The sequence below is a fragment of the Natator depressus genome, chromosome 15, assembly GCF_965152275.1.
Source record: "Natator depressus isolate rNatDep1 chromosome 15, rNatDep2.hap1, whole genome shotgun sequence".
NCBI lineage: Eukaryota > Metazoa > Chordata > Testudines > Cheloniidae > Natator > Natator depressus.
In genome coordinates, this window is record NC_134248.1 from 12,275,343 (window position 1) to 12,299,787 (window position 24,445).

Below are 24,445 nucleotides of genomic sequence, written 5' to 3' on the forward strand. Positions count from 1 at the left end.
TGGTCAGCGTGGCGAACTCAGCAGTACAGGTGACCATGCAGTCCCCCCAGAATCGTAGAGCATAGAATGTTTCTACGCTCCCCCTATCATCTCCGTCCCTGAGGTTATCGCAGATTAGAAGGCGAAAAAAACGTACTTGCGATGACATGTTTTCTGAGATCATGCAGTCCTACTTCATTGATAGGGCACAGCTTAATGCACGGAGGCATTCAGTGGCAGAGGCCAGGAAAGAATTAAGTGAGTGCAAAGAGCGGAGGCAGGACGCGATGCTGAGGCTAATGGGGGAACAAATGGACATGATGAAGTGTCTGTTGGAGCTGCAGGAAAGCGAACAAGAGCACAGACCCCTGCTGCATCCACTGTATAACCGCCCACCCTCCTCCCCATGTTCCATAGCCTCCTCACCCAGACGCCCAAGAACGTGCCGGGGGGGGGGGGGGGGAAGGCTCTGAGCACCCAGCCACTCCACTCCAGAGGATGGCCCAAGCAACAGAACGCTGTAATTCAAACAGTTTGATTTTTAGTGTGGCTACAATAAGCAATGTGGCCTTGTCCTTTGCTCCTCCCCCACCCCACCCGGGCTACCTTGTCCATTCTCTCTCTTTTTTTTTTTTAATAAAGAAAGAATTCATGGTTTCAAAACAATAGTTACTTTATTTCAAAGAGGGGAGGGTGTTTGGTTACAGGAAATTAAAATCAACAAAGGGGGTGGGTTTGCATCCAGGAGAAACACACACACACAACTGTCACACCGAAGCCTGGCTAGTCATGAAACTGGTTTTCAAAGCCTCTCTGACGTGCAGCGCGCCTTGCTGTGCTCTTCTTATCACCCTGGTGTCTGGCTGCTCAAAATTGGACGCCAGGCAATTTGCCTTAACCGCCCACCCCGCCATAAATGTCTCCCCCTTACTCTGACAGATATTTTGGAGCACACAGCAAGCAGCAATAACAATGGGAATGTTGGTTGCGCTGAGGTCTGACCTCAAACAGCGCCAGCGAGCTTTTAAACGTCCAAAGACACATCCTACCACCATTCTGCACTTGCTCAGCCTATAGTTGAACTGCTTCTTACTACTGTCCAGACTTCATGAGCCATGGAGGCAAGTGGTAGGCTGGGGTAGGTGCAACGGCGTGGTGCTGCCGGCTGGGAGAGCACCCTGAGGCAGAAGCCTCCAGCTTGCATGATATTCCAGACAGGACTGAATCTCCATGAGACGAAACTTAAAGAAGAGAATGACCTGGAGTCTCTGGCTCCCATTTGGTGCTCAAAGAGGAGAAAAGCCATGTCTGTCCAGGCGTCCCAATAAACATCACCGAGGTCTGCCAGGAGCACCCAGGAGACGTACAACGGCTGTCTGTCCTACTGCACTGTGTGCTGCGAAGGCAAGGAGCTGCTGCTGTGTAGCAATGCAGTACCACGTCTGCCAGCAGCACCCAGGAGACGTACAGTGACAGCGAGCTGAGCGGGCTCCATGCTTGACGTGGTATGGCGTCTGCACGGGTAACCCAGGAAAAAAGGCTTGAAGCGATTGTCTGCCGTTGCTTTCATGGAGGGAGGGGGGCCTGACGACATGTACCCAAAACCACCCGCGACAATGTTTTTGCCCCATCAGGCACTGGGAGCTTAACCCAGAATTCCAGTGGGCAGCGGAGACTGCGGGAGCTGTGGGATAGCTACCCACAGTTCACCGCTCTGTAAGTCGATGCTAGCCATGGCATTGAGGACGCACTCCCCCAATTTAATGCGCTTAGTATGGACATAAGCAATCGACTGTATAAAATAGGTTTCTAAAAATTGACTTCTATAAAATCAACCTAATTTCGTAGTGTAGACATACCCTTTGTCTCTGCTGTGGCAGCAGGTCCTTTCTAGTCCTCTCTGGAGCTAGTTTAACCCAAGCCATTATCAGATGATTGTTTCTTTTAGGCACTGACTGCCTCGGGACACTGCCGCTCTCACTTGGCCAGAGAAATGAATTAGTTTCAGATGGTTGAAAAAGGAAACTGGTGTGTGTGTTTATGTGCATTTCCACTTGTTGCTGCTCTGTTCCACCCCCCGCCTTCCCATTTTGCTTTGCTCCATCTGCACTGTTCTTGTTACCTCGTACTTTGATATTCTACCCTCCTCCCCCTGTGCTATTCCCTTTGCTGTGATTGTGGATGTGTTTTTTCAGTCTGCTGCGGAGAGTTCCCCTAGCAAAGTTCAACAAAAGACCTCAGTGTGCAGAACAGAACAGACAAGAATAAAGCAATGTACAGAGCCTGAAGATGACCTAGGGGTTCCCAAGCCAGATATACCTGATTGTCTGCATTCAAAAGGCATCCCTCTAGCCCCTCCCTTATAGTGTGCAGAAAGCAAAGGATTATGGGAGCTTCGTTTTCTTTTCTAAAAAGAAAAGAATCTCCGCATTCCTTAGGTGCCTCTGATTCCCTGAGTTGGTGAGACATTCCATTGAGTAGCTTATTGGATGGAGAGTGCAGTTCACCAGGTCACTTAATTGTTAACATCTGTGTGGCAATGCACCAGCTCCCATCCCTGTTGACTTGAGACAGGGGGACAATATTTTATGTGCCCTCCAGCAGCTCTAGATGAAACCCCAAGAAGCTGCTTTTCACTGGTGGTGTATTTTAGTCAGGAGGAGATTAGTTGGTGCCTTAGCAGATAGCTCATGGACATGGTATGCGGTGCTCAGAGATTAGCTCACAAGGTCTCAGCTGCCTGCTGCTGCTCCCCAGCTTGCTAAAGCTGAGATGCAGGAAGAGCGCTGCAATCAAATGATGCTTGATAAACTGCCTTGAGAGGGTGGCAAAATAATGCTACTAGCTGAGGGAGAGCTCTTCAGATGAATTACCATAGCTGGCTTGTCCCAGCAAACTTTGACTTGCTGTATTGCTACTCTGGCCTGAGCTTAAGGCCGTGCCATACAGATGAGGCTGGCAGGTCCATGTACCGGGCATCCATGATACTCTCTTTTTCTGTTCCCCTGAACCTTTTGTGTTTTTATAGAACTGGCAAGCGATGTTGGATCTGTGTTGGGAGCAGCTTGCCCTAGTGTAGCAATAACTCAGCTACGCAGAGTGAATATCCCGGGGAGCTCTGGGCTTGCTTAGCTATTTCAGCTCTGGTAATTCAATGCAGTGTTCTGACAGATACTGCAGCAGTCACTTCATTCTGCTATTTTTTCTGACAAACTGAGTGTTTTGCTGTACTGGACAGAGCCAAACCATTCTTAGCAGCCAGTTAAAACCATCTCGATAAGAGAGAGATTGCTGAAATACTAGACATTAATGCATGGTCAGTCAGGATGCACATCAGGTCCTTTTCACATGTGGCCATGCCATAAGGTATGATTATGGTGATAATTTGGAGTCTTGATAATTATCTTCAGGGCACTGGTGGCATTCATTTTATTTAACCTGTAAAATAAAGAACCATAGATCGAAACTGAAGGCAGCATACAAAGGAGATTCTAGAATCTTACATACGGTGGCACTCTCTGCAGTGAGTTTCTGCTGTCAGAAGCTGACAAGGTAGCTGTGTTATCCCATCTTTTCAGCTGGGGGATAAAAAGCACCAGCTGTCAAGAGTAGAACTGGGTGAAATATTTTGAAATTGTGTTGGAAGGGTTTGAAATTTTTGGATTTTTAATGAAAAACGGAAATTGTGTCTCAAAAAAAAATTTTGTTTTTTTTAAAAAGTTTAACTTTTTCATTTTTCAAAAACTGAAAAATGATTTTTCACAAAACTGAATTGTTTTACCAAAAAAAAATTTGGTTTCCAGTTTTTCGTAGAAAAATGGGAAAATTTTAACCAAAATAAGAATTTTCCGTGAAAATATTTATTTGGCTCAAAAAGGCATTTTTCATCCAAAAATGTCTTAATGATTTTTACCAACTCTATTCAGGCATGGTAGGGAAAGCAAGAGCCCTTGCACTAATGGAGAAATCAAAGCACTTACATCCTAGCTGCCATCTCTAGGACATGATTCCAAAATTGAAATGTTATAAGTCTCTCCCAGCAGAGACTACGGTCAGGATTACTGCTCATTTGGGGATGGTACAACAGTGCCAGCTATGGATCATGTGCTCTCTGCAGGCCTGGGGCCAGACCCTCCCTGGCATCCATGCACAATTGCGACTGATTTCAGAAGGAGCTGTGCCATTGTACAGCGGGGCTGCAATTAGTTCCCTCATCTCTTTGTGAAGATCACTGTAGGAGGTAGCTCACCGTTTCTCAAGCCACCATTACTTCAATAAACTGTGTAGGGAAAGATGCACAGAGGTACTGGGAAGCTACTCAAGTGCCAGGCTCTCCTGCAGGAGGCAATGTAGGTAATGATGCAGAAGTACTGTTTATGGGGGAAGCTCACAGCTATGTTAGTGGGAGAGTCTCCGAGCTGGAGTCTCTCTAGAATGGTGGAGGATCACTGGCTGTGGGGAAGTTCTCAGCTCCTCTGTTCCCAGTCTCCCAGAGCAGTCACAGTAGGGAATACTGTCCATGCTGGCAGTGGACCCACGGTAGTCATAGGGTAAGTGAAGGATTGAAAATACTCTCCTTTTCAGTAGAGTCCTTCAATGCTCCTTCTGTTGGTGTTTTTCTGATTGTACGCTGGGAAGCCCATTTGAACTGCTGAGGTGTTTATAGCACAGCTGCATGGGTCTGCAACACAAAGGTTACTCTACAGTTCAGACATGCTTGAAATTTGCCCATGGATGTCCCAGCTGGATCTTATGCTGTCTGGCATGAACATGACTGCTATTTAGAAATCAGCAAACAGGATCAGTGCTAAGACCTAGTGATTAATAATGGCTCATTACAGGATCCAAGGCTTGCCGTATCTTTATCTGGGTCCACCACACATTCTACGGTTGCAAAATCCTGCATTGCCGTCCATGCCTTCCAGCAGTGGTTCTATACTGTGTGTATTGTTTTAGACTCTTCAGCACTTCTGTCCTTAATGCTTCAACCATGTGGCTTTAGATAATGTCTGCATATGTAGATCTTGGTTAATATCTGGGTTTGCTTTAACAGCTTCAGCAGATGCACAGAAGCAAACGAGTAGCTCATTGGGGTCACATTCGTGCTATAGGGCTGAATCACTCCTGCCTGATTCATATTTCATGGCAAACAGCCAACAGCTCCTGCAAAGTTTCATCCATGAGCTAAAATATTAATAGACGCTAATCTGGCAGTTTAGAAGGGAAAAACTAGGCGATGGTAATAAAGATTTGTCATCCTCCCAGGCTTGCGAATTAACTTCTGCTGGGTAAAGGGAGCCACCACACAAGGAGCACCTGTTCCAGTGGGGGAGAACCCACAGGAGGGAGGGCACTTCCTGTTCAGAGTGTCCTGAGTTTCTTTGGATTGGTGTAAATCAGCCTCTTCCCTGGTTATTCTGACTCCCACCAGCAGCTGTCCCAAGCCATCCCCCTCCCTGGTGTTTACTTTGTTTTGTTTTGATCCCTGCAGGCCAGCCAGCTGGGAGTGTACAGGGCCTTCGTGGATAACTATGAGGTTGCCATGGAGACGGCAGAGAAATGCTGCCAGGCCAATGCTCAGTTTGCTGAAATCTCCGAGGTAATGTTAGGATGTTCAGACACACGCGCCGCCCCGGAGCTGATTAATACGCTGCAGAGTCACTCCTGTGCAGCCTCCGAGTGCCTTTGCAGCCATCGCTCCTTGGAGAGGCTGGGACTGGAGGAGCTGTGAGCTTCCCCACAGCCACTGCCCCAGCCCCAGCCCCAGCCCAGCCCCAGCCCCTCCAGTGGCCTTTAGTTAAGGCTGGCCTGGGAGGAACTATGAATTCTCCCATAGGCAGTTTTTGCTCACTATTCCCCAGAGTGACTCTTATAGTGACTGGCATGGCTTTGAACTTTCCTAGCACTGCTCCAGCATCATGCAGTCCTAAAGAGGAAGGTTGTGTTTGAGCTCCTGATGTCTCTTTCGCAAATAATGACACTGACTGTGGTGTAAAAGACCGTCTCTAACAGCTTGCATGATGTCTGTCGGTAGAATCACAGGCTTAATTAGCCTCAAGTGCTGAAAGAGGTAGCATTAGAATGCGCTGTTTAAAATGACAAGCGTGTCAAGTGGAATCTTCTTATTATTTATTAGGCTGCTTTGATTTCCTCCCTTTGAGTGGGATTCTGTGTGTTGAAGTACTTTGCAGGCTTCTCATGCCATGGGCCCTGGGTGGAGCTGCATGTCCAGCGGACAGTGTCACTGTGGTGATTACAGCCCCAAGAAACGCCACAGCTGGAAAAAAGCAGCTGCCAAGAAAAATTGGATTTAAATGGAACCACCTTTTCTGTATCGGATATGTGCTGTGCCAGAGGCATTTATTTCTTTTCAAAACACTAGTTCGTCGAGGAGCCCAAATCTTTTTTTATCTTTAAAATTAAAAAGTAAAACGTTTCAAGACATTAAGATTGAGGGAACGCAAACTGGCAACGCCCTTTGGAAACGTGCTGTGGTTCTCATCACAGTGTGAGGGGGTTCCCCGCCTCCCATCTGCAGCCATGGCTCTTTGCGGGGTTTTGAGCCTCAGACACAGCCTGTAGCATCAGCAGTGTCACCTTGCTATCAGGGCAGCTTCCCCCACCCTTCATTTTTTAAATAGATAAATACAGTCTGTAAAGTCTCCCCTGACTAATCGTTAGATTTATGAGTTGTGTTGTGGTAGTGCCACAAAAGGGATCCGGGCCGCCTCATGCTAGGCACTCTTCAAATGCAAATTCTGGGCACCACATATTGTGTGATTTCCTGGTGGGTAAGTGCTAAAGCCCTGGCAATGACCATAGTGTAATAAATAGTAACGATGATTTGGTGGTACTTTTGCACTTCTGTGCCCATGTCCTGCTGAGGATTTCACAGCACTTTACCCACATTAATACATTCAGCCTCAACATTCAGGGCAGCAGCAGAATCAGGAATAGCACCCAGGTCTGCTGACTGCCTACCTTGTGCTTTAGCTACCAGACTATACATACACTGGGCCAATGGCACATGCATCCCTGTGGACATCCCCCCGTCTGACTGGTGGTAACTCAGCCATCCCCAGGTTTTCTCCCATATGCTGTACGTGGCTCCCTGGTTTCTCGGGTCTCTAAAGACTCACTCTTAGGAATTCTGCTTGGAGCTGCAGGCTCCTGGCGGACTGTGACATGGTGGTGGTAGAGTTACATTGCATTTTTCTTCACTGACGTGGAATATGGCAGGGCTTTTCTGGATGCTGCTTTAGGCTGACTGTATGAACACAGGCACCTCTTCCTCCCTTGGAGATGTTGAGGAGGTTCTGGGTTCCAGGGTGGCGTTTCTGGGTGATGAACGGTCTCCTACATGGATTTTCTTTTTCTTTTAGAATCTCAAGGCCAGAAATACAAAGGACTCAAAAGATCAGACAACCAAAAACTCCTTGGAAAGTGAGTGTTCTGTATGGAGGAGACTCTGGTTTGTCGGCACTTGGAGGGGTGGGAGTGGAGCTGGCTATTGTTGCCCTGGGTGGAGGGTAGATATATTGTGGAATAACCATTCCCCAGTCCCACCTTCCGTGGTCCTTTTACTTTCTGAATGCTGGTGGGTTATGGTGACTCCTTGCTGTCCCCGGGAAGCTGCTGCCTTTTGCTCATTAGCAGAGCACTTGCCTAGAAAGCTGCATGTCTGCACAGGAAGCCTCCATTCATCTTACTGGCTTGTTCCCCTTGGGCAACAATGGACGATGCACAGAATAACCATGATCTTTGAAGAGCATCTATTGCCTAATAGTAGCACAAACATCATCATACAAAGAATTATTATTTGTATTACGGTGGTGCTAGCTGAGGTCAGGGCTCATTGTGCTAGGCCCTGTACGTACACATAGCAAGAGATCGTCCCTGCTCCAAGGAGGTTCCAGACTTGTTTAAGGCAAAGCCTCATGGATGGCAGGATTTGGGAGCACCCTAGAGATGCCATGCTGAGCTTGGGAGAGGAGGTGGTGCCTTGATCACCTTTCAGAGACCTCCTGGCAAGATTAGGAGAGGCTTTGAAGGGGAATGGCTCTAGAGGGTGTGGCTAGGCACAGTACTCAGCTGCAGGGTCAGCCATGAAGATCTAGAGCTGGAGGATGTAAGAGGTTAATCAGAAGAGTGCCCTGCTGGGAGTGTTATGTGCCATTCAGCGAGCTCACCATTCACTCTCTCTCAGCTGCGTGTTGCTTGGGGTGTGCAGTAGGTTGTGTTTGTGTGTGTCTCTCTCTGTGTTTGTGCAGTGTGTTTTGAATGTTTGAATTAGCAGTAATGAACTCTGTGTGTGGAGGGGGGAATGTTTGTAGAGGGGGGTTGTGCCCAGTGTGGCTGCTGACTGCTTCTTTCCACACACTTGTGTGTTTTATTTACTCTGTAGCTCATTAATGGTGGAGAAGAGAATTGCAGGATGTTTCTTCTGTACTAGTTTTGTGCCTGTATGTTTGGTTGTATGGCTCAGTGTGCTCTGTAGGGCACTCTGTTTTTAGATGGCTGCCTTTCTTATGCCTCTGCTGCTTTCTGTCCACAGCTCTGCTATACAAGCCGGTGGATCGAGTGACACGCAGCACACTTGTTCTTCATGTAAGTAGCTTGTGTGTTTAAATGGCAAGTATAAGAGCACAGGCACTGTCCCCGCTTTCTGTTCCCTCCAGCCTTTCCTGCACAGACAGGACTGGGGAAACTAAGAGGCTGCCGCTCTGCCTGGGTGTGTCTTGTCTTTATATGCGGAGGAGCAACTTGAAGTTTCTGGTGGAGAATAATTCCATGTGCGGAACCAGTGACGTGTCCCCAGCGGGGTTAGCAGGCTAGGTTAGACTCCACAGCTGCAGTGGGATGGGACAGTCATCTGCAGCCTTGCCCTAAACTATGAGAGGAGGCCAGAGCCACCTGTGCCAAGGGTTCCAATAACAGGGCTCCCGGAGCCTGTGGCTCACTGTTCTGGTGGGCACCGTTCCTTATTCTTGTCCCTTCTTTGTGTTCTTGGTGGTAGGATTTACTGAAACACACTCCAGCAAGCCACCCCGACTACCCACTCCTGCAGGATGCTCTGCGCATCTCTCAGAACTTCTTGTCCAGTATCAACGAAGAGATCACACCCCGCAGACAATCTATGACAGTCAAGAAGGGAGAGGTGAGTCCCCATCCTCTAGTGACAAGATCTGTTTCTAAACAGTAGTTCTGCCTTTCTCTGGGAGGTCTGGAAATTAGGAGACTACCCTAGCCTTCTGAAGGTTACAGTGAATGCAGGGATACCGAAGGACTTAGGCCTCCTTTTGGTGTAGAACTCTAGCATGCTAGCTAAGCTTAATACTCTGTGGGGAGTCATGCTGGCACACACAGATAAAGTTACATGCAGACCCAGAATTAGTACTCAAGAATTCCTGGCTCCCAGACCAGTGTTCACTCCTCTAGGCCATCCCTTCATTCTGTGAGAGGTTGATACCTGCTTGTAGATTTTCTTAAACCCCATGCTACTAGTTCCTGTGTTGCTGAGATACAGTTTATGCACAGTCCTTGTGTTCCCCAGGACATGGTGTGGCTCACTGCACATTCTGTTCAGAAGGCTATTTGGAGCTACCAAAGGGGAAGTGTGACTAGAATCCCAGACCTTATTGCTGCAACGTGCATAGCGTGTGCTAACCCAATTCAGGGAGAGTTCTTGGTAGTATTCTGTGTGCAAACTGAAACCAAATAAGGGCCTATGGATCAGAAGGAAGGAAGGCAGCTGCTGGAGTAATGGAAGATTAGAAGGGCATTTTCCAGCCACTCGTGACCCTTACATCCCCTCTCAGGAACCAACTTGGCAGGATGTTCACCTAAATCTGCACATTCAGAATGAAATGCATTTTCTGCATCTTCTAGAAGCCTACAATCTTGGGCAAGAGGGAAATCTCACCTGGGGACATGCTATAACAATCTGCTGTGGCGAGTGAGAGGGGGGCAAGCTGGTCACTGAATGATGCGAGGAGTTGGCACTGTGATTTCTGTCTCTTAAGTATCCCCAGAATGATGTCAGGACCCAAGGTATAGCAGAGAAATACATGTTACAGCCCCAGTGTCCAGTACACAGAGACTCACTGTGTGAGGGCAAAGAGGTGGAAAATCAGAGCCATTTCTCAGATAGAATGTAAAGAGAAGTAGGAAGGAATCGAAATGGGATGAGAGAGACCCCTTGAGATAGGAAGCTTAGGATTGTTCATCTATCTAGGGGCCGATCCAGTGTCCATTAAAGTCCGAGAAAAGCCCCCCATTAACCTCTGTGGGAATTGGATTGGGGCCCAGAAATGCTGGGCTCTGTCCCCCCTCATCCACAGACGAGACTGTTTATAATGGAGACAGACTTCTACAGTGGTATGGCTCTGTGTGGCTCCCTGAGTACCTGGGGCAGATCCATCTCTAAGGTAACTCCAGTGTGGTTTTGGTAGGGATGAATTTGGTCCCTCCTGCTCAGTAACAGCCAGGACTGATGAGGAGCGTTGGAGGAGATAGTTGGGGGGCGGGGAAGCTTGGATGAAATGGGGTGGGGAAGCTTGGATGAAAGAGCGAAATCAAGAGCAGCAGATTTGTGGTAGAGGAACTGCAGCTGGAGTTTGTCATGTCAGCACTGTGCCCTGTAATCTCCTTGCCAAGCCCAAGATGACTACAACTGGACCCAGGGATCCCCTTGAAGACATTCCAGTGAAAAGTCCCCCAGCCCTATAAACATACACATTCCTGGGTTATTACTGTATGTTTCACTGACCCTTTCAGCTCTGAGGGTTCTCTGGCAGACGCAGAATGGGGCTGGGGTACTCAGACAGGGCCCCAGAGTGCATTGTTCCTCAGCTTTGAGCAGGAGTTCCCCCATTTACCTCCTGCTTTGGGGCTTGTTTTGAAACCCCCAGGCTGCAGCTGAGATGTGCTGAGACTAGAGCTGTGGGGACCAGGCAGTAGCAGGGTGGGATGAAAGTACACACATGAGTGGCCAGGGCCTTGGAGACAGCAGAAGGCCTCATTAAAGTGGATGCTGATCGAGTCATGGCAGGTATCACAGGCTGGAATGCCCCTGTCCCAGGAGAGGGAGTGCTCGGTAGTCTCAGATTGTCTGTTAGCATCTCAATGAGGGATGCAGGCTTTGCAGCGTGTCCTGTGGAATCCTAATGAAGTGACAGGAGCCAGGGCAGCGGGAATGAGGTTATGCTCTCTGGTGAGCTGTGGATTTGTCATCCACTTACAAAGTGAGAATGGGGTGTGTAAAGAGTGGGCTCAGCAGGGGTGCTCCTAGTCCCACTCACGCGGTGGTGAAAATACTGACTTCAGGTGGTTGCTCCGTGTTTACTCTTGTGGCAGGGACAGCAGAATCAGAGCTGAAAACAGGTTTTCCTATGCGATGGAGGGAATCCATAACTCTCTCTCACTCGCATGCACCTACTCTGCTCACAATCCGTTCCAAGCCAAGGTGAAGAATATGCTTATTCCAGATCTTTCTGTGTTGCCCTTTAACTTCCTTTCCCTCTGGGAGTCGAATGCTAGCTGCTTCCTTTGGCTTTTCTGCACCAAAGGCCCTGCCTCTAAGAGGGGCAGGGCACTACCTTCTTCCCCGAAGCTTGTCCAGACTGGGGAGTGTTCACCATTTCCATGGTTCGAAATTGTGATCCAACTGCCTGCAACAGGAGTAGACTCCCAGCCATTCATTAATGAAGGATTTGTGCACTATCTTCCTAAAGAGTTAACAAGCCCCGCTCCCCACCACCAACAGCCCTTCCAGGTTGGGATCAGAGCTGGGTTTTGTCTGTGTGTGTGTGTAAATCTCTGGCTTAGCCTTTCCTTCTGCTCCTCTTGTCTGTGCCCTCCCCGGGGTGATGGGGTAACATGCAGTCTGCATGTCCTAATTGACAGCTCTCAATGCATAATGCATTTTTTATTTTAATGAATAGCCAGCTTGCTTTGATGGCTTTTATTCATTATTTACCTCCCTCCCATTGGAGATTCCTTTGGCGGGGGAGCAGGCTAGCTGTGGTAGCTCCAGCCTCCTCCTCTCATACAGTGCTCAGGTACCGACCTCCATTGTTAGCGTGCATATAAAGGGGCCCTGTTTCTCTTCCTTTTTTTTTTCCAGCCAGCAAACGGCTCCCAATCCCCATCTTTAATGTGGAGTGTTTTTTTCCCTTTGGTGAGCACAGCGCAGGGAGGATGTAAATCCCCTTTGCCTGCCTCTTGCTGCTGCTTTCTTTTGCTGGATTGCTTTGAATTGGTGAAAGCAGCCAGTGGTTAATCTCCCTAGTGACAGGCTGCTAAAAGTAAGTGTGTGTGTGTGAATACACAACCTTCCACACACACACTCCCTCCCCCAAGGTGTGACCCAAGGTTATTGATCCCCTGCTTTAGGTGCTTTCATTTGCTACAAGGCACTTGGCCGCATCCTGTGCACAGTGAGGAAAACAAGGGTTGCTCACCACAGAGGAGCTCGTTCCCTCCATCCTATCCACTGGAATATTCCATAAAGTAACTCCAGCATCTTGCACAAGACACTTCTCAGTCCATGCCCAAACCAGGACGTGCTGTGACCTGTATGACATGGCAAGGACAGCCCAGCACATTGCTCTCAAGGCCATCGATATTACCTGTCCCCCTTCTCCGCAGTGTCTCCGCTTACTGTGCAATACAGCAATGCTGACAGGGCAAGGGAGAGCTTCAGCCCCAGCCCCGTTTCCTTTGTGATCTGTGCATTCGATCCTTCGATGGGAATTGAAGTGGGAAGCATGGTCCTGAGGCAGCCTGTGGCTCCCCGAGTGTGTGGGCCTGGCGGGTCCCAGACGTAAGGAGGGGGGCAGAGTTTCTGCATGCTTCAGGGATGTGGGTAGGATGCTAATTACAACAAAAGCCAGAAGAAATGAGGCTCTGTCAAGGCCAGGGTGTGGCTCTGGGGTTCTTCTCTAGCCTGTTGTGGGGAATTGAGTCGCTTGTCTCTCCAGCATACAACCCATGGACTTGTGGGGAAAGATGTAGTGTCTAGGATTTGGTTCGTGGGTGGCAGAAGGAGATAACCACTGCACCCATCATGGGGGGACATCCCCCTGCGAAGGAACAGAAACCTGGATGGAATGTTATGCCTCTGGGGACATATCTTAGCTCCAGAATCTCCCCTGCCAAGGAGCATGGAAATGCCTCCCTCCCTCTCATCCTCTTTTCTCCTTCCTGCTTGTTAGTGTTTCTGATTGATCCTTCCCTAAGTGCCCACTTCAGTAACTTGCCAAGTAGCAATAAAGAGCTCGCTGGGGTGTCCCTGAGTGACATGAAGCCTCCTGATTTAGGGCATGTGAGAAGTTCAGATTCCTTCTTGTCTTGTGCACGTGGCCCCGCCGCAGCTCCAAGCCAGGACCTCGTTTTGTGGATGGGGCCTTGTTTGCTCACAGCTGACTCTTCACCTGCCACCATTCATTTTCTTTGTTTCAGTTATAGGGGGTCTTTTGAGGGGAAAAATCCCCAAGCGCTCCAGAAGGATCAGTCCCTAGGGTTGTACCCAGCGATCCTGCACAACCTCCAGTGGGGAGGCTGGTTTGGCACCAGTCCGGTGCAGCTTTCCCAGAGGTTCCTAGCTGCAGCCGGTGTGAGAATGGCTGGCTGGAGGAGTCAATGTCTCCTCTCTGAGCAAGAGCTTAATGCTGAAACTTCTCCCTCCACTGTTCCCTATCCAGTTCTGCCTTTTCTTGTAACGCAGGAGTTAATGGAACTGCTAAAAGCACTGAGCCCCTTAGGGGAGAGAGGCAGATTCCCACTGCGGGAGGGCCCCAGTCCGTCTGTCTGAGCCTGTCTCATGTTTTTCACCATCGTATCTGAGATGCTCAAGCCTGGCTGTGGACTGCCATATTTCTGAAGTTAACTGGTAAACGCATCTGATGGTCAATTGCCTCTGAGGGATCAGCCAGGTGACCTCTGAGTGGCAGAGCATCATTGGGTTTAGGCTGCAGTCGCATTAGGGAAAGAGAGAACAATAGGGGACTGTTTACAAAAGGAAACAGGCAAGGGTGTGAACTGGAGCGTCACTGGGTTTGTGGGCTGGTCTCGGACCCCTTGGGGTCTGAGGAGTGCTGCTTCTAGTGGCCCTGGGCAGATGCTGTCTGCAGCAGTGTACTCAGAAATACAGGTTTGGATCCCACGCTCTGTCTCCTGGCTGAAGCCCTATAACTCTCACTGACAGTCACTTTGGAAAACAAAAGGCTGTTAGACTATTAAGAGAAGCCCATTAATTCCTCAGCAGATGATCCCGATGTCCTGTCACGCTGCACTTGCATCACACACAGGAATCATTCTCCTCCTACGCTCTGCAGAAATCCAAACCTTAATGACATGTGCCAGTATCCATCCTTTTGCGCTTTACCATCCTCCTCCTCCTGCATCACACATTCCATTCTTTCCTGTAACTCTCACCCACACGCGCTGCAGTCTTCTGCCGTCACCACCCAGGATACATCTCCTCAGCTCTGACAGGCAGACAGCCCTTTGCAGATCTTAAATCCAGATGAACAGCTATTACAAGTTTTACTTTGCATTGTGCATCTCAGACAAACAGGTAACCTGCCTCGCTATCTGGAGTTAAATAATACACAGCAGCAGACAGCACACGACATTAGAGACAGCAATCAGTGAAAAAATGATGCAATGAATAAATGAAGGTGCAGGCGGTTGTGAGGCTGGTTGAGGAACTCAGAGGCAAGGGAGAGAAGAGATGAAGAGGCAGGAAACACAGGGAGGCTGTCCAGGTGGCAGGAGCAGCAGGGGGGAAGGCTCTTGTGCCCAAAGCAGTGAGGCACTGACAGAAAAGGGAGGAGGCAGGTGCTAGATATGTAAAGGGAAGAGGAAGTAGGGCAGAGAGAGAAGGTCTGGGAGGTAAGGCTGGAGCAGATGCTGGGATCCAGCCCAGGCTCTTGCCTGGCAGTACTGCACTGTTCTGGCAGGAATGCTGCTCATCTTAGGGTGTTACTGATGGAAGTATGTGTGCTGGATGCCCAGTCACCACTCTGGTATTAAGCCCCCCTGAATCTGTCTGTAGCCCATATGCTCCCCCAGGGTCTTTGGATGGTGGGGGAGGCTCTTCTCTTATGTTTTTTATACACTGGTGATTGCGTTGCTATTCCTCAGTCAGGCCAGGAGGAATAAGCTGGATAAGTGGGGTGGGTACGGTAATTCTGACAGGAAAGCCTTGCAGCAAACAGCCATCTGCCCAAAACACCCTATGGCCCAGAAGTCTGTTATAAACATAGGGCCCCCGAAAGGATGCCAGTGAGGAGATAGCTAGATAGGGAGGTTGATTGGGCGGAGGGGGAGAGAGATGGGGAGGGAAAGGAATGGGGGACCCATGTCGCTGACTTGGAGACATCCTGACCTAGGTTACCAATATCCTCCAGCCAGGGTTTGAGCTGCTGGGGTCCCCTTTGTATGGTGTGAGTTGCCAAGGTCTATGGGTGCTGGCTCAGTGGCCGGGTTGGTGAGGACTCTGAAGAGGGAGTGAACAGTCTCTGTGTTCTAGGGGGCTGACGGGGTCACATCTGCGAGGCTGGCTCTGTCTTCCTCAGGGAGACTGTCTGACTGCAGTCCTGTCGGGCATGCTCCCTGGGCCTCTCGCTCCCCTGCACTGAGGCAGCCTGTAGCCGGTCACTGGTACAGCAGATTCTGTCTAGCAGGCTCCTTGTTGGACTCTGTCTCCTCTGCCCAGGGAGCGTGGCTGAGGCAGTGTGTGAACCCTGGGCGTGTGCAGATGGGTGCTGGGGGCATGCAGACGGGTGCTGGGGGCATGCTGACTTCTCTTGGGGCTGGGTGGGGGGATTGGGCATGTGCTGACCAACTCATGGGGAGAGGCACCCTTTGCTCCCTCACAAAGAAGCCTGTAGTCAGCTGGTTGGGAAATCCTTTTATTGTCTCCCTCTGACCTGCTGAACCCTCCCTGCCAGATGAGTCATCACAGCAAAGGATGTAACCCCAGCAGCTCCCTACTGGAAACACTCCCTCACCCCCACCTCCCCAGTCAGTGATCAGCAGCCTGATGTGCACCTATTATACCAAGTCTTGTCAAGTTCCAGGAGAAGCAGGCAGCTAAATCCGTCTCCCAGCTCAGGCTCAGCAAGCACCCTGCTATGGAGAGAGAGATCCCAGCCTGCTCTACAAAGCCACTCTTCAGGCTTCCTTTCCCCCTGCCCCTCGCCCACAGTAGCTGGGAGCTCCCTGGGTCATCTCCTATGAAGATATCTGCCTGGGTCCCCCTTGCAGGGACATGTCTCTGGTAGACTCATGAGTCAGGACTGTTAATAGAGCAGAAGAGGGAAGAAAATCCCGCCCTCTGTGCGGCTTGGTAAATTTTTCCCTCCTAGCCGCTGACTGGAATACATCCCCTCCGCCCCCTTCCCTGACTTCCTACGCCTGACTAGAATACATCCTCCACCAGGCTCCCCAGCCAGCCTCCTTTCCTGAGAAATCCCACCTCCGTAGGAGTCATTCCGGTGCCTCATGCTAGCGTCTTGTCTCGAGGATCTGGACAGTTTATCCCCCAAGTGCTAGATCAGATAAACTCAGCATAGATCAGCATCGCCTCAGGAACAGCATCACAGGCTGACAGGATGGTGGCTCCCCGCATCACAGCAGGGCTCTCTGCCTGTGGCGGTACTGAACTTCCTGTTCGGGTTGATGGGGAATTTTGGACATGGAACTTTTCTGAGCAAGAGGGAACCTGCTACTTGGAAGAGCCTGCCTGGATGTTTACAGGCAGGGGCTATGCAGATGGCCCCTGTGACTGAGGTTCTTGGTAACGGAAGGGAGTGGATGCCCTGAGTGGGGTCGGTGGCAGTGGGTGGATCTGGAATCCCAATGCCATGTGAGAATATTCTCACTCTCAGTCCCCTGCGGTCACTGCCTTTGCTGGCACCTACCCCCTCCCTCACACTCCTGTGATGTTATGGGGGGCAGGTGGGAACCCTCAGCAGTCCACTGGCTGCAGTCCCTGGTTGTATTTGGAGCCATGGCCGAGGTAGTCCAGGCCTGTGGAGACTCTTCCGTTCTGAGCCTCAGCCTAGGTATCAGAGCACTGACGCATCCAGAGGGGAGATGAAACTGAATCAGAGCCAAGCAGAACAGATTCATTCTTGAACAGCTCACATGAGTCTGTGCAAGGACCAAGCATTAGGTTATTTGCTGGCTTCGCTGAATTTCTCAGAAGGGGGCGCACTGTCTGTGACCTGGCATCAGCTACCAGGAATGGCTTCATCTGAGGCCCCTGTAAGAAGGAAACTTTCTCCCTAGGCCAGCAACGTCTCGGCAGGATGGGAGTCCTGCCTTGAATGGGCAGCTCTTTGGGCAGGAGCTGCCTTTGACCCAGCAGCCGCTGTGGCCTGTCCCCTCTGTTTTCAGATCGGAATTTAGAGACATGGTTTCCTTCGGCAGGGGATAGAGGCTGCAGACAGCGGCCCTGTTCCTGCTCCCCATCGGCTTCAAAGAGTGTTATGAAAGGAACCTCCTGCCTGGCTACTGAGCAAATAGTCGGGACCTTGTTAACCACACCTGCCTAACCCTCTCATCCCCGGCCTGCCACAGGGGCACAGCAGCAGCCTCCCCTAAGGCAGGATTCTGCCACAAGACCCTCCTGGGGTGGGGGGAGGAATGGAGGATCAGCACTGCACACCAGAATTGCAACTGGGTAACAAATGAGATTGATGTGTGAGAACATATTTACACCTAAGGATGGTGAGCAGAGATTTGGCTGGCAACAAGCAGCTGTTCACACTCCTCAGAGGAGCAGAGTTGATTTGCATCGTAATAAATATTCATCAGCTCTAAAAACATTAAATTAGAGTTCTGGATTGCTGAAAAATACCATTTTTTCTGCCTCATTTCTCTTCTCTCTCAAATTGAATCCTCCCCAGCTGTGGAAGGTGGGGGTTTGCTCTTGACAAGGCCTATCCTTTGTTTCTGCCCAGATACTCCTGGTTCCATATCTGGGCTGCAGGTCGCTGTCTAGTCCTTGGGGGGGAGAAATGAGCACACATCAGTAGTAGAGACATTAATGCAGGCAGGCATGCTCTCCAAACCCAGGGAGGACTGAGGAGGCTCACACCCACCTAAAAATAAACATCGGCACATCCACAGACCTTTCCGAGCCTGACTCACCATTGGATTTCCCTGCTCCCCAGGATCCTGCCCAGAAACGGTACCATGACCTGTCAGGGAACAGGTTTACACCACTGACTGAGTGGAACATTTGCTGCTAGTGGTCACAGAATTGCGGTGACATTTGGGATTGGCAAGCATCCCTGGGACTGATTCCTGCTCTTTAGCACCCCGAAAAGGCTTTAGTGCAGCCTTGTGCAATGTGTTGGTTTATACTGAAAAATGCATGATGCTCTGACTGTGAATGTGGAAACAAGAACTGGTTCTTGTGCTTCATCACTCTGCCTTGTATTCCCTACCATGTCTGTTGGGACTCACATCACGGTATCGATAAAGGTAGTTTAGAGAGCAGGTGGGTGGGTATGAACACGCCTACAGATGTGTCCTCTACATTGAGAGTGTTCTGGGGGTGTTGAGGACAGGAGAACAGTGAGTTAATGCACAGGGCATTACGTTCGCAGGCGTAGGTTTAAACTCTGATTTGGTTACAAGTAACTGTTTGGATGTTTCAACCTCATCCATTTCCCAATCAAAACGTAGCACAGCTTGGGGATTGGCAATTTTTGCACGCGAGAGCCGGGTACTGCAATAGTAGAAATACTGTAGGTCAGGAGCGGGGTGCACTGGCAAAGCTGTCTGTGTGGGGGCTGATGGAGGGGGCAGATAGTAAAACAGCCCAGGGGAGGGAGGGCTCGATCAGAATTGAATAACATTGGCAGAGCTGTCACCAGAATACGTAGGCATAAAAGTTATTGCTCAAGCACCGATCACCATAGTATCTAGGTGTGTGGACCCAACACCAGAGTAACAGGGGTGACGTGGGTCAGGATTAGGGTGCATTGGCAGAACTGGGCAGAGAAGCCTGCTCGGTACTTGGATCAAGGCAGTGCTAGAAGATTTCCACTTTTGTGAGATTCAGACTTGCCCCCAAATTGAGAATCCCCAAAGCCCAATTTGGAACCTCCTGCAAGATTTTACCTCCCCTAGCTCACATTCAGGCTGCCATTGATTCGGGGGGGGGTCGGAGTACACAACCCCTCAGCTTGCTGATGACTATGTACTACTGCCTAGTTTTGTTTGAATGATACTCCAGAGCCCCACCCCGAAGGAGAGGCCCAAGGGGAGGAAAAGGGGGACAGTCGTCATGTCTGAAACAAACCACTTGGCCCAAGGAACTCATTCAGGCCCTTGAAACTGGGAGCCTGTCTTCTGAGGGGGATAAAGGCAGCAGAGCTATGCTCCATGCTAATTCTGAGGTCTGATCAGTGTCTCATGTTTTGGGGAAATTTTATAGGGAATAGAAAAAGGCTTTAAATAAATACATAGGAAAAACACATCCAGATGGGACTGTTCAACTACTGGCTGATTAGGGACTGCTGGTGGATTTACTAGCTTTTCTAAGCAAATATAGGTCCCCTAGCAGCACTTGTTGGAATAGGGAAGCAGCAGGAATATTTAGCAGCTGCTGTGTACAAACAGGTTCAGAGTGGGGAGGAGGGTGTTTCATGGTCTGGATTTGGTAGTTCTGCAGAGTGGCTGCAGCTGGATGTGAAAGCTTAGCTGGTGAAGTGGTGTATGCTGCCCTCTGCTAGTGAACGGTGGAATGCCTTGCTGTTGAAGGCTGCTGGCAAGCCCTGTGTGTATGGTAATGGTCTGTCAATGACTTGCCATAAATTAAAGCAGCTGAAAGGATTTTGCTTGATGTTTCCAGCCAGGTTCCTTTGAGTGAGAGCAGGCAGGTGACGTTTCAGCCCCCAGAGAAAATACTTGGAAAGTAAAGAGTGACTGGAAAGAGGGGCTGAGAACTGGAGAGTCTGGGTGAGCCGTCCAGCATTTGCACCAGGCAGTGGGTAACCACGCTCTGTGCAGCTCTCAGAAGTATTTGCCCCAAGCCAGCTGGCAGTTCACCAGCTGAAGGTGAAGATTTGACTCCAGTTAAAAACTGAAACCCAACGTTCAGCCACTTTTTCTGATTATGCACTTCCTGCAAGTGATGGAGAGAATAACAGGAAGGGACCAGACTGCAAAGAGTTAATTCAGTGGCCAGGATTAGCAACAAGAGGATGGCCCCAGCCAAGTCACTGGGATGGCCCTCTGTGCAAAGTGTGCATCCTTATTGGGTCTGAGAAAGCCAGACGATAAAGTCTCAAGGAAGGGCATGAACAAGGAGAGAGCATGAGTGGGGAAAAAAGTAAACATGCAGGCCAATTAATGAGACCCGTCCATTGATCATCCATTTCTCAGGCCCCCCGTCAGTCAGGCACACAGAGAGGGTCTCCCTTGGAACAGAAAGTCATGGAGAGAGCAGTGGGTGGGGCAGGTTTGCCATGTTCCACCAGTGATCGATCAAATGAGGATCTAGCTTTGGGCTGGTGCTAGGGAGGTTTATATTACCGGAGGTATTGATGAGGAGCCATAGTGCCTTGGCTCAGAGACTGACCCCTCCTGTCCTAACTAGAACTGTGTCTCCTGTTTCTGACAGCACCGGCAGCTCTTGAAGGACAGTTTCATGGTGGAGCTGGTAGAGGGGGCTCGGAAACTGCGCCACGTCTTTCTTTTCACTGACCTGTTCCTGTGCGCCAAGCTCAAGAAGCAGCTTGGAGGGTGAGGATTTCCCTGCTTCACACCCCATTTTCCTGTGCTTCACACCCTATATGCAGAGCAGTGGACTTGGCAGAACGCTAGTTCAGTGCATACCGGCTGCACCTGGGCACCAAACCCAGCAAAGCTGCGGCCCGTACAGGGAACATTGTACAGTGTAGCGTTGTCCTTCAGACAAGACGCTTCGGGGAGTTAAATACTGCATGGCTATCGTCCAGAGAGCGGGGGTGCTAACTGTGGCATCCTGGACAAATTCCAGCAGGGGTCATTTAACTCTGCCTCCCTTTATTCCCCCTGCAGTTTCAGGTGGTGGTCTTCGCTTCCTGTTGCAGCCTGCACGTAGTGTTACTCGCTATCTCCCTCTAGTGGCTGGATCTCACTGGGGTTTATGAGGCAGCTACAACTTGTGAAAAACTTCTACAGCAGGCAGCAGAGGCTCCTGCTTTTAGATCCAGAGGTCCCAGGTTCATTCCTTAAGCTCTTGTGCAGCAAGCTGCTGCGTTCTGCCCCAGAGATGGTTGTATTGAAAGATATCACTGTATTTGGGAAGTGCTTTGGGATGCTTCAGAGTGAGCACTTTAAAAAAAATAAAATCTATGTGCAGCACCAGCGGGCAGCACACTATACATAGCATGGTAGGGGGTTTTGGCTCCTTCAAGATTCATTGCTGGAAACAGACCTACCCCAACTGTGCCTCCATCTCGGGGATTACAGTGAGGTTGAGCCTATTTCACTATCTTGTAACTTGCAGTGCTGAAACCGCCACGGGGGAAAAGCATGGAAAGAGCAGGGTGAGCTTATGGAGTGCAAGGGTGTTTAAAGCCCTGTCCCCTCTTCTTTTCAGGAAAAGCCAGCAGTATGATTGTAAATGGTACATTCCGCTCACAGACCTCAGCTTCCAAACTGTGGACGAGTCCGAGGCAGTGCCCAACATCCCACTCGTGCCTGACGAGGAGCTGGATGCCATGAAGATCAAGATCTCCCAGATAAAGAATGACATCCAGCGAGAAAAGGTAATGGCAGGTGGAGCTGTCTTTCTCAAGCCCAGGGTGCACGTTGCGTCCGAAACTGGAGATGGGGTGCTGCTGGGGGGTAACTCACCTCCAGAGTTTGTTTGTTTGGACAGGTAATGCCGCTAAGCATGCACTTGCTTGTGACATGCGGTAGAACTAAACTTTGGTTAGGCATGTAGTTGATGAGCAGGCAGCTATACCTAGGCATGATGCATTATCCCTTGTGTGATAGTGTCCTCTGGGCATCCAGGAATAACACAGCATCCAGCAGCTAGGTGTTGAATGTTCTCATGGTGTTGGCAGGCCCTGCTCATGGTGCTATGTCTTTGGATACACGTACTGTTGAAGGAGGAATGGGGTGCCTTTTGTGCTGAGGGCACACAAGAGCAGATAGAAGTGTGGTGAGCCTGTTTTTCAGAGATTTCAGCTCTTGGATATCTAAGCACGAGCCTGGGTGTGGCTTTGGTCACCTACAAAGATACCTCTGAATTTTCACCATATCAGCAGTGCCTTCTAAGTGTGTTTGAAGCCTAGCGGATTTGGATGGATAAGCAAGTCTATAGATAAACATGTCAACCTCTTTCACTGTCACCAGTCAAACAGTGGGCTCTGTGCCTCTAATGTTGGCCTCTCTTCGTTTGCTAGACATGCGCTTTCTCAGGTGTCGCAGAATCCAAGCCATTCTATCCCCAGAAAGGAAAGCCAAGAGTGCAGAGGTTGAGAACCCTGCTATGTAACCAGCAGGGTACAAACATCTTCAGCATTTTTCCCCCCATAGTTACAAAGGACACATTTCCAGTCCACAGCCTTGGATAGCTCTTCAGAGAGGTTTCTTGGGAAGAGAAGGGTAGTATGAATAGCATCCATGGGAAAATCTCTTAACTGACTCAGCTGGTGATTCACACGTGGGTTTAGACACTTCAGGGCCAAAGCATGTGCCTGACTGGGCCCTGGGATTTAGGCATCCAAGGAGAATCTTGCTCTTAGTTTTCCTCTGTTGAAAACTGGTTTAGATGCATACAGCTGGGAGAAGGATTGGGGGCTGCTCTTGCTGCGTAACCCAAGTGGCTCCAGGACACCATTTGCACAGGAGATGCTTAATTAAGGATGCTTTTGAAAGTGCCCCTCAGTGCTGTTCTGTGGGGGAGTACTGGTCGTATGAGTTTGGAGGCTCCTAGTCAAATGTGCACTGTACAGTCTGGGGCAGTGAATAGCTTCCCCATGTAGAGCCTTCAGCAGGAAGGGCTGTTCAAATGAACAGCTGTGAGTAGTGCCCAGAGCTGGGCCTGATGGGAAATGTATTGACTGTTGTACCTAGAGTTCCCTCTTTCCTAAGTGGGGTGGAGCTCCACCCACCCCGACAGCAGAACCACTGCTGCATGGAAGTGTTGTGTGGCCACCTGTAAAGGGAAGAGGGGGACAGATCAGAAAATCGAGCCAAATCTCCTCCTCCACATTGATTCTGGCATGAGACCACCATAATGTGGTCTAATGGGGGACTTCAATCATCCTGACATCTGCTGGGAGAGAAATACAGTAGTGCTCAGAGAATCCAGGAAGTTTTTGGAGAGTGTTGGGGACAACTTCCTGGTGCAACTACTGCAGGAACCAACCAGGGACCTTTCTCCTCTTGACCTGCTGCTTACAAACAGGGAAGAATTGGTAGGGGAAGTAGAAGTGGGTGGCAACCTGGGCAGCAGTGACCATGAGATGGTTGAGTTCAGGATCCTCACAAAAGAAAGAAAGGAGGGCAGCAGAAAACAGACCCTGGACTTCAGAAAAGCAGACTTTGACTCCCTTAGGGAACTGATTGGCCGGATCCCCTGGGAGGTTAATATGAGGGGGAAAGGAATCCAGGAAAGCTGGCTGTATTTTAAAGAAGCCTTATTGAGGGCATAGGAACAAACCATCCCGATGTGCAGAAAGAATAGCAAACATGGCAAGCGACCAGCTTGGCTTAACAGTGAAATCTTTGGTGAATTTAAACAAAAAAAGGAAGCTTATAAGAAGTGGAAACTTGGACAGATGACTAGGGAGGAGAATAAAAATATTGCTGAGCATGTAGGGGTGTAATCAGGAAGGCCAAAACACAACTAGAGTTGCAGCTAGCAAGGGATGTGAAGGGTAACAAGAAGGGTTTCTATAGGTATGTTAGCAACAAAAAAAAGGTCAGGGAAAGTGCGTGCCCCTTAATGAATGGGAGGCAACCTAGTGACAGAAGATGTGGAAAAAGCTGAAGTACTCAATGCTTTTTTTGCCTCAGTCTTCACAGACAAGGTCAGCTCCCACACTGCTGTCCTGGGCGACATAGTATGGGGAGGAGGTGAGCAGCCCTCAGTGGTGAAAGAACAGGTTGAGGACTATGTAGAAAAGCTGGACGTGCACAAGTCAATGGGTCCAGATCTAATGCATCCAAGGGTGTTGAGGGAATTGACTGATGTGATTGCAGAGCCATTGGCCAATATCTTTGAAAACTCGTGGCAATCAGGGGAGATCTCAGACAACTGGAAAAAGGCAAATATAGTGCCCATCTTTAAAAAAGAGAAGGAGAACCTGGGGAACTACAGACCTGTCAGCCTCACCTCAGTTCCTAGAAAAATCATGGAGTAGGTCCTCCAGCTAAATATCGTGAAGCACTTGGAGGAGAGGAAGGTGATCAGGAACAGTCAACATGGATTCACCCAGGGCAA

The 24,445-nt window shown here is 49.7% G+C and overlaps 1 protein-coding gene across 1 annotated transcript in view; it reads left to right on the forward strand.

Annotated features, from left to right (window-relative positions):
- Positions 1-24,445, forward strand: part of BCR (BCR activator of RhoGEF and GTPase) — a 130,253-nt gene that overhangs the window by 70,769 nt on the left and 35,039 nt on the right. Inside the window, exons 5-10 of the mRNA XM_074972824.1 lie at positions 5,471-5,578; positions 7,362-7,422; positions 8,534-8,586; positions 8,996-9,136; positions 20,624-20,745; positions 21,587-21,755. Coding sequence (XP_074828925.1) covers positions 5,471-5,578; positions 7,362-7,422; positions 8,534-8,586; positions 8,996-9,136; positions 20,624-20,745; positions 21,587-21,755 — 654 coding nt within the window. The remainder of the gene's footprint in view (positions 1-5,470; positions 5,579-7,361; positions 7,423-8,533; positions 8,587-8,995; positions 9,137-20,623; positions 20,746-21,586; positions 21,756-24,445) is intronic.